The sequence below is a fragment of the Malus domestica genome, chromosome 10, assembly GCF_042453785.1.
Source record: "Malus domestica chromosome 10, GDT2T_hap1".
In the NCBI taxonomy this organism is placed as follows: Eukaryota; Viridiplantae; Streptophyta; class Magnoliopsida; order Rosales; family Rosaceae; genus Malus; species Malus domestica.
Window position 1 is genome coordinate 22,466,424 of NC_091670.1, and position 14,340 is coordinate 22,480,763.

At 35.4% G+C, this 14,340-nt stretch overlaps 1 protein-coding gene across 1 annotated transcript; it reads left to right on the top strand.

Moving 5' to 3' along the window:
- The first annotated feature begins 700 nt into the window (after positions 1-700).
- LOC103444919 (probable BOI-related E3 ubiquitin-protein ligase 3) lies at positions 701-2,436 on the top strand. Its single transcript, XM_008383889.4, has 2 exons — positions 701-1,559; positions 1,740-2,436. The coding sequence occupies exons 1-2, from the start codon at positions 1,218-1,220 to the stop codon at positions 2,247-2,249; spliced, it is 852 nt and encodes a 283-aa protein (XP_008382111.1). The 5' UTR covers positions 701-1,217; the 3' UTR covers positions 2,250-2,436.
- Positions 2,437-14,340: the final 11,904 nt, after the last annotated feature.

The following is a 14,340-nucleotide window of genomic DNA, read 5'->3' on the forward strand; positions in this document are numbered from 1 at the left end:
TAATCCGTTTGGATTTATCATGTATCAACGCAAATCCTCACTAAGAAAACGACTGACTTGCAAAAAGTTATCTGACATTTCTTTTTTGAAATTGATATTATCTACATTAAGGGGAGAGGATGAGCTTAACCTCATAATGGATTAGCAATAATGTGGTTCAAATTCTCCTTTGACGAGAAATGAACCTAAAATCTCTCACTTAGCAATGAAGAGAAATACCACTAAACTGTAGTATTAAGTGGCAAAAGTTCTCTGACATTTAATGCTGATTTACACCTTAAAGAAGAATATAAATATTCCATTAAGTGATTAATTTAAGTTTCCTGAAAACCCTAATCATGTTTTACCAAAAACTTGAGTTAGAATACTTAACAAAATTAGCATGATGACACCCACACTATGAGGTGTAATGTTCCTGATTAGGTTTACACAAGAAAAAAAGAAGGATATTAAGTTATTTATTTGACATTTCCAAGATCTTAAAAAAGGAAGAACATAATTATAGAAAAAGGAGAGAAATAAAAGGATCCTATTCTGGCTAGTCTCCTCAGCCTTTCCAGATGACCAAACTGACAAATCTCCAATAATTTCCTCCCTCTCACCCACTTGGAATTGAATTCCTATTTTCTTTTTTAATTAATTAATTAATTATCTCTCTCTCTCTCTCTATATTAAAAAACAAACGCTTCCTGTGAAATGTCTGACCCGATAGTTTAGTCACAAAATCTGCATGTGTACGTTGCTTTACCATCTCTTTCCTCTCTTTAATGCTCTCTCTCTCTCTCTCTCTCTCTCTCTCTCTCTATATTATATACAAATACAAACCCACCACCGTAAAAATTTATAAATAAATAAAAAAGAGGAAAAATAAAAGCTTTAAAAAGACACAGCAAACTAGGCATCCTAGGCCACATCTCCTCCTCCTTTTCCTTTTCCAAGTTTCCTGTTACTTTGGTTCAATTCAATCCCATTTTTCTGTACTCCCCATTCATTTATTTACTATTTTATGTTTGGTCTCTTCATATATATGCTCCCCACCACCTTTCTGATCATATACCCCAGTGAAAGAAAAGAGAGAGAAAAACTAGTTTTTGGGTGCAAGAACAGGTTGAGGAGAAGGCCTGAGGGATTTGGAGAAAAGGGTTGGCTTCAAGTTTTGATCTTTTGGGTTGGTTGGTTTCAAGTTTTGATCTTTTGTTCGTTTGGTTGATTGAGAAATGGCCATCGAAGCTCAGATGTATCCGGAGAATCTTGGGTTTCCATTGTTTGGCTCACAGGATTGGATGGTGGAAAATTGTGGTGGTGGTGTCGGTGGGTTCAGTCAGTTTAGTTTAAATGCTCAACAGAAACACCAACTGCAACAACAATCTCAGCAGCAACAACAGCTTCTACACAACCAGCAGCAGATAATGGATCAAAATCTCTGCTTTGAAAACAGTTTTCTTGTCCCCACTTTGGAAAACAACAGCAGCAACATTATGGCCTCCTCCTTTTCTCAAACATTGGAAGCTCAGGTTGCCAAGCAGAGGCAAGAGATTGATCAGTACATCAAATTACAGGTTAGAATTTAGAACCCAATTTTCACCACAAATTGTGATTTCATAACTTGGGTTTCATCCCAATTTTCAGTAAAAAATGTGATTTTATGACTTGGGTTTAATCCATTTTTTCTTGAAATTTATTTTGGTTTCATGATTTTGGATTATTCTTTATGTATTTTTTTTCTTTGGTAAAAACAGAATGAAAGATTGAGATTGGTGCTGCAAGAGCAGAGAAAGCAGCAACTCGCAATGCTGCTGAAGAAAATAGACTCCAAAACACAAGCGCTTTTAAAGCAGAAAGACGAAGGAATCACACAAGCAAACAGAAGACGAATGGAGCTCGAAGATTTTCTCAGAAAATTGGAGGCAGAAAACCAGGCATGGAAAAGAGTAGCACAGGAAAACGAAGCCATGGTCGTGTCATTAAACAACACACTGGAACAGTTCAGGGAGAGGGCCACGTGTTGCCCCTTGAATGGTGCAGAGGATGCAGAGTCCTGCTGTGACAACTACAGAGAAGGAGAGGGTGATGATGGAGTAGGAGGTGAAAAGATGAAGGCTTGCAGAAGATGTAATTCTAGGAGTTCGTGTGTGCTGTTTCTTCCCTGCAGGCACCTCTGTTCATGCAAAGATTGCGAGGCCATTCTGGATTATTGCCCGGTTTGTAGAACGCCAAAGAAGGCCAGCATTGAGGCTTTGATTTTCTAGGCTGATTTTCCGGGAAAAAGTGGACTGGAAAAAAGGAAAAATAAATAAATAAAGAAAGTGACTTGGAAATGCTTTGGTTTTAGCAGCATGATGTTATGATGACGGTAATGTGAATAGAATCAATTTCGATGCAATTTTTCTTTTCTTATTTGGTGTTTATTTAACTAATGAATTAATTTTATATTTCCTTTTTGGGGTCTCTGGATTTAGGTTTTAGTTTGTACTTTAGACAACCAAAAAAAACCAATTGAACAGCAAAAATACAGGACAGGGCATCTTTTTCCTTTCAAGGGGGAGGTTGCTGCTTTTGCCTTTTTCCCATTTGCTTTTCTTATTCCGTCTTTGGGAAGATTGATTTGATTATTCATATCAGATAAATTGTGCCAATTGTTTTGCATCTGGCAGTGCTCAATTTTAATTGACAGGAGGGATTGAGAAAGCAATGTCACGGTAGACATTGTGTCGGTGTTGTTTCACGCAACAAGTGATTCTTTTAATTGTTTAAATTTGAGTCTGGAAACAAACTCAATGACAATTTTAAAAAGCTAAATATGGGCGGACAGACTTTGCGAACAAGAATGATTCGGCTATATTGATCATCTTATACGTAGTCTTATGGACCATAGAGATGAACGAGACTAAAATACAATACATCAGGTTCATGCAAGAAGTGATTCTTTTAATTGTTTAAATTTGAGTTTTGGAAACTAAGTCAAATGAAAATTTTAAAAAGCTAAATATGTGCAGATAGACTTTGCGATTCTTGATTCGGCTATATTGATCTAATACGTAATGTTATGGACTATAGAATCAAACGTGAGTAAAATACAACAGGTTTCATGATACGAACCACGGCAATATCTTTTGCTTGTTTTGTAGACTTAGATGTCACAGAAAATTGATGCCATTGAAAGTATCTAATGGAAAACATGTTTTGTTGTGAGAGCACACAAAAAGTCAAAAGAAAAAGTCAAAAGAAAGTTGTGGGTGAAGAAGTTCTTGGGGTGGAATTTCTTTGGATCCACATTATCATAGCCGTCGTTGGAATATGTATATATCATAATATCTCCAAGAATAATATGGTCCATCTCAATTCCCATACACGTCTTAGACTCTTAGCCTTTTAGGTCCCCTCTCCTTTTGCCTCTTCTTCAATCTAACCTTTTTCTTCCTTGTAAAATTATAACATGCTCGTAATCAACAATATTAACTGAAAGAGCATCCCGTATAAAATCAAGATTTTTTAAACCACTTGAACTAAATTATGACATAAATGGATGCCATTTTAGTTTTGGACCTAAGTATACAATCAAACATTTAACAAAAGAAAGAGCAAAGGATCCAAAGCCCAATTCATATGAGATTTGGGAGAATTACTTGGATCAAGCCTCTCGCATTAACATGACATCAGTTCATCATTACTTTCCATCTTAATTTTCATTGGCATAATTATCAAAACAATATGCCAATATATGTATACTTAAATAAATACAATAGAACCTCGATATTTTGATATTTAATAAAATAACTTTGGTTAAATAATATTTTTAGCTTGTCTCGACTAGAAGATAACATGCTAAATTAATAATTCGTTAAATTTATAAGATAATATGTTATAAAAAATCATAGGTCCAATGTAATATATAAGTTAATCATTTCTTGATACATAGTGCTTTTGCTTGGTCAAAAGTAAGTACTCTTATACCTCTTTAGAGTAATTCTATATAAAAGTAACTTCCTTATAGTCATACAAATTTCCGGTTCCAACATGGGCCAGTTAGCAATAGAAATAAACTCCACATTGTAGTAAGTTATAATTTTTCTAGGTCTCTTTTAAAGGAAACTCGCTTTCATATAATAATAACTATCAATAAGTACACAAATGTCATGTCACAAGTAAAAGTTTACTAAATTAAAATTTTCCTCTATAATTTTGGGACTATGTTTTATTTTCAGAGTTGATACAACACCTTTAAGCTTGCGGGCACGTAATACATCGTTCACTTGGACATCTTCTTGGTGAAATATCATAATGTTTCTAGTTTCTCAAGCATTTTTACAAAGAATAATTAAATAAAGCACATGCATGCACGCACTAGATTTTAAAGATAGAGTGTTTTCTATTTCCAATTCCAATGTTACATGATTACATTTTATAAATTGAGATACTCCGCTAGTAGTTCTTTGTATCCATACAATTTTCATTGAGGATAACTGAGTAATATATATATATATAGATACACCTATTTTAAGTAATAACCTTCCTAAAGTTATAAAACTGGTTTGGGCCCAACTTTAAGACTATTAGAATTTTAGTATTTTACCATAGATTCATGTTTTTTAGTACGTGGTTAAACAAAAACATAAAATTGTGAGCTCCACTGTTTTAAAAAACCTCGCCCAGTAATGCCTATGCGCTAGGTGGCTGGCCACTGCCCTATTAATCCCTAGGTGTTTGAAATTAATAAAGGGTGCCTAGACCTACTTAAGCACCTACCTAGCTCATCTAGGCGTCCGCCTAGGAACCCACTTATATCGCAACTCTCACTTAGATAGATAAATAACTTTTATTTTGCATTTTATTGGTTATTAACAAATTATTTTTTAATTTATTGATTATTTAGTATCCATTAAATTAATATATTTTCTTTGGTCCCAAAACTATTAAAGTTATAGATGTTTAAATGTATAATAATATGTCATTTAGTACTATAGTCTAGTGTTATTCTTCTTAACTTATGAGGCTAAGTTTACCCCCTTCCCCTTAGTGTAGATAATATCGTTTGTTAAAAATAAATGTATAATAATATAAAGAATAAAGTTTTTTCAATTATAAATGAGGTTGTACGCTAATTTAAACAGAACGAGGTCTGGTGGTATTCCTCTTCACTTAGAAGTGAGAGGTCTTTAGGTTTGAATCTCGTGGATGACAAATTCAATACTAAATTAGATTGTCCATTATGAAGCTTAGCCGAACTCTCCATCTCTTTAATGTAAATATATCGATATACCAAAAAAAAAAAAAAAACCAAAAGAATCGTTAGGCAATTTATCATTGCATTTTTCTCAGTCTTAACGCAATATAACCAAACTTGTTGATAAACACAATACGCTTGTCGATGTAAACTATCAGTTATGTCACATAATCAAGTAATCTGACCTAAAACTATGCCCTAAAATTTGGATTTGTAACCAAGACAGTAAAATCGGTTAAATGATAATGCTAGCTTCTTTTAATAAAGAAAGTTTGTATATATCATCATCAATAAATGTGCCGCGGAATGAAGAGAGAAGAGAAGAAACCGAGTCAAATTGGAGAGTTAATTAATTAATTAATTAATTAGTTACTCGGAACTTGGAAGTAAAAGAAGCTAGGATTTCCTGGCAATATTAAAAGGAAAAAAGAAAAGCAAAAAAACAAAAAACAAAGGTTTACTGTTTAATAGCCGTTGACAGGAGATTCTGGTGGGTGTGTTGTTTCCCAGCAATAGCCGTACATCTTTTGATTTTATTTATTAAATAATGTAGATTGTTCAGTGGGGGGCCGCGGAAGAGTAGAGTGGACTCAGAGTCGAGTAGTGCGATGTGGGCCATCTGATCTGCTGACTGACTGACTCAACGCGTGATGTTGTGCTTCTGGTTTCTTCCTTTCTGTGATCTTTCGCTCTCTGATTGTGTGTGAGTGTGGGCCCCTTTTCACGATTTTGTACTACAAACGCAGAGATTTCGATTCCCGCTTTTCCTGTCGTGTTTGATTACTCTTTTTGTGTCGATTTATATTTATTTCCTTTTTTCTGTTTTATCCTCCTCTTTTTCTGTGTTACAAACTTTACGGTAATGGCACGAGTCACCAGAGATGACAGTGATACACGTCTTATAATTTGACGCAATTCTAAAGGCTCCGTATTTAGATATGATAAGAAGTTCTCGTTTCATCAGGAATGAGATCCGCTTCTTATGAAAGGTTCCTATCTGTATTCTTTTTCACCTAATCTACTTAGTTCAGAATTTGGACAGTTTAAATTTGATTTAACGATTACAATTATTATTATTTTTAAAAGGATTATATATTTGTAACCGTTGAATCAAATTTCAACGATCCAAATTCCGAATTAAGTGAATAGAAAGAAATGTGTCCCACTTCTTAGAGTTCATGTGAGATGATGCAACATATTCGAGTCTAAGCTATGACACCCGTATCTTTCTGATAGTCTTGTGTCCTATCACTCGATGAACAACTCATCAGCTAATAGGATAGTAACGCAATTGAATTAAGCTAAACATTTGAAAATATCCATCATGCTTACCATTTCAAGTTTTCTACATGTTAATTATAAAACTATAATATGACAAATGAATTAAATTTTAGACTTATTTATGACAACGCACCTTGAAGTTCAAACTCATTCTCATTTTTATCTCATGAAACTCTAATGTGTCACTTAATCTCTTGAATCTCTAATTGTGTCTCACTTTATTTACTCCATTCATCTAAATTTGTAAACAAATCTGTTAAAACAGATTGACATGCCACAAGTGGGATCCACTTTTGCTAACATATCTGCCATATGGAACAAGAAATTGATTAAAAAAAAGGTAAATTACACCAAATTACTTCAACTATGGATCGCATTACAATTTCATACCTCATGTTTTAAACATTACAATGTCATACCTCAATTTACGACTTTGTTGCAATGGTATACATCCGTTACAAATTCCATCAGTTTATCTGTTAACTGCTAACATGGCAAAAGCAGGACCCATTGTTTAATGACATATCATCAAATTTTTGCCACGTGCCAAAAAAATAATCTTAAAAAGTTTAATAATTTAATAATAACAAAAATAAGAAAATCTATTTAAAATATAATTACATTAGTTAATGGGATTATTATATTATTAAACTATAATTACATTAGTTAATTGGATTATTAAATTATTAAACTATTTAAAATATAATTACATTAGTTAAAATATAATTATATTTTAAATAGATTTTCTTGTTTTTGGAATTATTAAATTATTAAACCTTTTTTTTTAAATTTTTTTTACCACGTGGTAAAAATTTAATGATATGTCATTAAACATGTGGCCTTGTTTTTGCCATGTTAGCAATTAACAAATAAATTGACAGAATTTTTAACAAAGGTATGACATTACAACGAATTCGTAAATGAGGTATGACATTGTAATGTTTAAAACATGAGGTATGAAATTGTAGTGTGACCTATAGTTGAGGTAATTTTGTGTAATTTACCAAAAAAAAAAAAGATTTAAAACAATTTTTTTTTTCTTCAAACAAATAATAAAACCATTTTAAAAAATAATTAAAAACATTAAAACATTAATTTTTAAGTGTGATTGTGCAAATCCTATATTAGATTTGATACTAGTTATTCTTCCCTATTAGAACTTATTCCTTGGAGGAGAAGAATTCTTCCTTGCCTTATTACTATAAATAAAGGTTTTGCGTATGGGGAATAACACATCCTCTATACAACCCTACAAATACATCTCTATCTATACACTCTCTCTGCCGCACCTCCCTTTTCTTCATTAGATTAAAATACGCCACAACACGTTATCATCACGCTCCTACCACTGCGCTTAGGAATCTGATGTGGAAGTTTTGTGCATTAAACCAGTTCATCAATATCATCATGCAATCAGGTTCTTTCAAAAGAACAGTTTTTATCTCCATATTTTTGCACCCTGATAATATGAACATTCACCATAATGCATGACTCAACTTTACGTTTTTCAAAATTTAGATTCTATATTAATTGGGTATGCGTTATATCCATAATTGTTGAATTATGTGAATTGATATTGCCATGAATTGCATCATATTGCTTATGCATTGAATTATATGTTGCATATGCATTAAATTAATCTAAAAATTAAGGAATTTTTTTTTTTAAAATTAGGGCTTATCACAAAACCCACCCCGTCACCATCCCACCCTGCGAGCCACTGACTTCCAAGCCGTGCCGCGTTGAGCCATCAGCACCAAGCGTGCAACTTGTGTGGCTGAGCCGAGCCGTGAAACCATAAAGGCGGAGCCATAGGCTCTTGCTTTTAACCTAGCAAAATTCGACGCCCTCCATGGTATCTCTACAATTGCCAGTGGGCTTGTAACCAAACCTTGACCTTGGGGTCCTCATCCTAATGACCTAACGAATATCCTATGAGTTTTGCCAGAGATTCCTTCAAATCTCGTTAGATTTTTTTTAAAATTCCGATTTGAATTTCAAGGGTTTTTTTTGTTGAAAATGTTGGGATTTTTTTTATGTTCATATTCTTGATCCCCGTTGATTCACGAACTTGCCTTGAGATTTTTTGTCCCAAAATATGGCCGCTCAAAGTGGTGGCGCCGATCTTCTTCCCCGGCGAGCGCACCAGCTACAGTTGAGGTGTTTTTAGTTTAAGCCCAAACCCAGTTAGGGTTGGTTCCTCTCGACCCAAAGCTAAAACTAATTTTTGGTTTTAGGGCTTGCATATTAAAGCGCACACTCGGCCTAATGTGACACCAGGCTGTATGTCTATGGTGTCCCTATGCTCGGAATCTCACTTGATCCCAACGTAGCTGGTGACTCGGTGCACCTGCACCGAGACATACTTGATCACAGCTCCACATAGCTGTGGTGGTCCCATGTACAACGATGCACATAATTGTGTTCCCTTGAGGTACATGTGTTAGCAAAACACTAAATCAGAGCCTTTTTATGCCCCTGTTTTTGGGCTTGCAATCGCAACCCACTTCTCTGTGACGACTGGGCCTACTCATATGCAAGGCATGTGCCTACCTCAGCCCAGTTTTTAGGCCTGGACCTCATAACACCAATTTTTTTAATTTTTTTAAGCCCACCCGTGGGCTTTGGCCTATTATTTTGGGCCCTGAGTTTAATTATCAATATTTTTTAGACAACTTGGATTTTATAATTTTTACCCACACCTTAATTTTGGCTCGAAGTCCAAATAATTAATTCAATTATAATTCTAGACCTGAAGATCTATTTGGATATTTTTGTTGCATATTTTGTTTTGTGTGTGTGTGTGTATATATATATATATTTGTGTTTTTCTGCAGGAACATATGAACTTGAAGTTCATAATTCTTTCGAAACATAAAGTTTTTCCTTAAAAACATCACCCATGAAAACTCGAAGTTTTTTCATGTAAATTTAAACCAATAAATGTCTATTAGAACCTGAATGTTCCATTCCTATGTGAATGAATTTATTTTTTCTCCATCACACTAACCACACTCTTGTCCATTTATTTTGTGGTAGGGACATGTCGAATTTGAACAAACTCGACTTCACCGTTTTAGAAGACTTTGGGAGAAACTACCTTAAGTGGGTCCAAGATGTGAAGCTCCACCTCACCGTAAAGAATTTGAGTCCCACCATTGAAGATGAGATGAATATCCTGATTGGCAAAGTTGAGAAAGCCACTGCCATGATCTTCATCTGAAGACACATTCATGATGCACTGCAAACCGAGTACCCTGTTGAGGAAGATCCACGAGCACTTTGGGTTGCTTTGGCTGATCATTTTGATCACCAAAATGACATCTTCTTGTTGTAGCAAAGCATGACTGACAACATCTGCACTTCCAAGACTTTAAGTCTGTGAATGAATATAATTTTGAATTTTGTCGAATTCGATCACTTCTCAAGTTTTGTAAAGAGAACTTGATCGAAGAGGATCTCCTGGAAAAGACCTATTCAACATTCTCTGTTACCAATATTATCTTGTAACATCAATATAGGGCTCAGAAGTTCACTAAGTTTTTAGATTTGATCTATATTCTACTTTTTGTTGAACTATTTTTAGTTGCATTTTAGAATAATAGAGCCGAAATCCACCTAGTGCCGAACCCTCCTTTTTTTTTCCGTTTAAGTTTAAACAATTTTCCTTAATGTTTGGAATTATTTGTTGGTGATTTGTTTTTGGATATTAAGTTTTAATTAATTACCATCCTTGAATACCTATTTTGAATGGATATTTGTTTTTAGAACTTTTATGCATGTGACCAATTTAAATTAACTTTTATTTCTAGGTATGACTAGTGGGAAAGTTAGTTGTCTGGCAGATAGTGCAACCATGCACCCTGTTTTGCATGAACACATCTATTTCACTAACTTCGTACCTAAGAATGCATCTCTAATCACCCTTTCAGGCACAACCAACCTGATAGAATGATATGGTAAGACACATATAATGTTGTCCAATTGTACAATCTTGAACATTGAAGATGCACTTTATTCTCCATGTTCTGGAAGAACGTTGTTGAGTTTCAAGGACATAAGAGATAATAATTACCACGCTAAAACCTATGTAGAAAATGGAGTTGAATTTGTGTGCATCACTTCCTACGAATATGGCCAAAAGTGTATTCTAGAAAAGATGGAGCGTATCCTGAGTGATTTATGTACTATAACCATAAGCCCTATTGAGAGACACTATGTGGCTGACCCTACCTTAGGGACCGCGCACAAAATTACACTTTGACATGATTGTCTGGGATACCCTGGACGAACAGCGATGCGTTGTATCCTTAAATCTTCACATCGGCATCCTTTAACCCGAAGTTTAGTTTCAATTCAAGGAATTGCATGCCAAAACTACTCCATGGGAAAGCTTATTATTAAGCCTTCTTATGACAAGATTCATTTGAATCCTCATATTTTTCTACAAAGGATTCAGGGGGACATTTAAAGATTGATTCACTATTCCTGCGGACCATTCAGATATTTTATGGTTTTGGTTGACGTTTCCACACGTTGTCACATGTGTTCTTGGTTTCCACTAGGAACACTGCATTCTCTAAATTGTTGGCTCAAGTTACCAAGCTCAGGGTTCACCACCTTGATTAATCGATCAAATTTATTCGATTGGATAATGCTGGAGAGTTCACATCTAAAACTTTTGATGACTATTACATGTCAATTGGGGTTGAAGTTAAACATCCAGTGCCCAATGTTCACACCTAGAACAGTTTGGCATATGCATTCATTAAATGCTTACAAATGATTGCTCGATCGTTGGTCATATGTACTAAGCTCTGAATCGCTGCTTGGGGCCATACAATATTACATGCAACCATGTTGGTCTGCCTGAGGCCTGTAATGACCCAACCATATAGCGCCCTTTAGTTAGTTACAGGATACAAACTCGACATATCGCATCTGTGCTTTTTTTGTTGTGCAGTCTATGTTCTAATTTCGTAGCCCTTACGTACAAAAATGGGGTCTCAGCGAAGAATGAGAATCTATGTCAAATATGAATCTCCTTCAATTATTCGTTACTTAGAACATTTAACAAGCAATCTGTTTATCGCTTGTTTCGTGGATTGTCGCTTCTATGAGACAATCTTCCCGTCGTTAAGGGGAGATAAAAACATCACAATTCCTGAAGAACGACACAAATTATCGTGGACGACTCCCACTTTGTCTCATTTAGATCCCCGCATCGCTTAGTCTGAAACTGAAATGTAGTGTATATTAGATCTTCATAGTGTAGCCCATAGCATGCCAGTTGCTTTAACGGATTCAGCAATAGTGACAAGATCATATATTTCAGCTGCGAATGTGCCTACAAAGATGGATGTACCAAATGTACGATGAACTTCCTCCTAGAGGCCCGGGACACCATTTTGGCCGATCCACGTACATTAGTGGCTAGCTAATCCTATGCCTCTACACAAAAGCGTGGCAGACCACTTGGTTCAAAGGATTCACACCCTCGGAAGAGGAAACCCAGTGCACAGGCCTCTATTGAGCCTACTGTGAATCCGACCGTCACCTACTCATTCTATCTACCTCATGAGGAAATTCTAGATTACAGAGCGTCTTTGAAGTGACGAAGCCACCTCCTGAGAATCAAGAGATTTCGGTCCATTATGCTAGCTTGGATGATGTTTGGTGTAGAAATGAGATGATGCATGAGCTTATGCAATAACTACTAAGATCATGTTAAGTGATGACATTGATCCCCATTTCGTTGATGAATGTTGACGTATAATTGATTGGTCAAACTGGAAGTAGGCAATCTAAGTGAACTTGATTTGCTTGCGAAACGTAAGGTGTTTGGACCTATAACTCCTACTCTTTCGGTGAAGATTGTTGGCTACAAATGAGTTTTTGTTCGGAAGCGTAATAAGAAAAATTAAATGGTGCTTTGCAAAGCTCGTCTTGTTCCGTAAGGATTTTCACAACATCCCGGGATTGACTATGACAAAACTTATTCACTCGTTATGGATGTGATTACTTTTCACTACCTTATCAGTTTGGTAGTTTCTGAAAAACTGAGTATGCAACTAATGGACGTAGTAACTACATATCTCTATGGGGATCTTGATACAGAAATATATGTGAAAGTTCCCGAAAGACGTACATTAACTGGATCAAATATTTTAAAATCCCAGAACATGTTCTCAATTAGGCTAAGGCGTTCACTATATGGTCTGAAGCAATATGAAAGAATGTGATATAACAATTTAAGTGAGTATTTGACTAGTCAGGGATATGTGAACAACGATCTATGCCCTTTGCGTGCTCATTAAGAAGTCACATTTCGGTTTTTTGATTGTTGCAGTTTATGTTGACGACATGAACCTCATCGGAACTCGTGAAGAGCTCGTGATAACTGTTGTGCACCTTAAGTCAGAATTTGAGATGAAAGATCTAAGAAAGACTTGATATTGTCTCGGTCTCGAGATAGAGTACCATTTAGATGAAATCTTAGTACATCAATAGAACTACACCCAAAAAGTGTTGCGTCGTTTTAACGAGGATAAAGCGAAACCTTCTGTACTCCTATGGTCTTTCGATCGCTAGATGCAAAACGAGATCCCTTCCTAAAGGAGGATGATGAAGATATTTTAGAGCCCGAAGTTCCTTATCTAAGTGAGATAGGCACTTTATTATATTTAGCTCAATGCACTAGACCTGACATCTCATTCGCTGTTAATATTTTGGTAAGTTACAGTAATGCACTGACACACAGACATTGGACTGGTGTTAAATACATCTTTCGTTACCTTAAGGGTACTATGAATTTGGGCTTGTTTTATCCATACAGATCCTCAAGTGATGCCGCACGCCCTATCTCTAGTCGATAATCGTTTTGTTGGTTATGCCGATATATGATACTTATCTGATTCGCACAAGGTGTATTTTCAAACGGGTTATTTCTTTACTGTTGGAGGCACCACAATATCTTGGAGGTCAACTAAACAGACCTTAGTTGCAACTTCTTCTAACCAAGTTGAAATTCTCGCCCTACATGAAGCTACTGGGGAATGTTTCTGGCTGAGAGCAGTTATGGGCCATATTCGAAGCTCTTGCAATCTTTACCTCGTTGTTGATGTCCCATTGATGATTTATGAAGATAACGTAGCATGCATCGAATAACTCAAGAAACGTTATATCAAATAAGACAACACCAATCACATTACACCAAAGTTCTTCTTCTCACATCAATAGCAAGATCATCAGAAGTTTGAAGTCATGGAAATCCGTTCACAAGATAATCTGGCCAACCTCTTCACCAAATCATTACCAAATGTGATGTTTCAGAAGCTTGTTCAAGGAATAGGTATGCGTAAACTTTCTAAATTGTAACATTGTTAGTTCTTTTTGGAATTATGTCAAACTCAGGAGGAGTATCCTAAAGTATACTTGCTTGATCTTAATGCACTCTTTTTTCCTACGATTAGGAGCATTTTTTTCCATTGAGTTTTTGCTACCTAATAAGGTTTTGATGAGGCACCCACCGTGGGTTGATCATATCCCTGATGATGTCCTGTAGACGTTTCATTTGGCTTTGCATTTGCGCATTTTTCCTTAGACTATGTATTTTGTCCCTACTTGGGTTTTACCATAGCTTTATGGTTTTTTTGTGAAACTTAGTTCCATTCGTAAGTTCCTACTTTACTTTGAGACTAGCGTGTTCCTTGAATCTACTTGAGTATTTACACACTCAAGGGAGAGTGTTATAAACTTTTTATTTAAGTGTGATTATGTAAATCCTATATTAGATTTGATACTAGTTATACTTCCCTATTAGGACGTGTATTCCT

Bases quoted from the DNA above. Each gene is read 5' to 3' on its own strand.
- LOC103444919 (XM_008383889.4), top strand. From the start codon at position 1,218: ATGGCCATCGAAGCTCAGATGTATCCGGAGAATCTTGGGTTTCCATTG. The intron at 1,560-1,739 runs GTTAGAATTTAG...TGGTAAAAACAG, and splicing joins ATCAGTACATCAAATTACAG to AATGAAAGATTGAGATTGGT.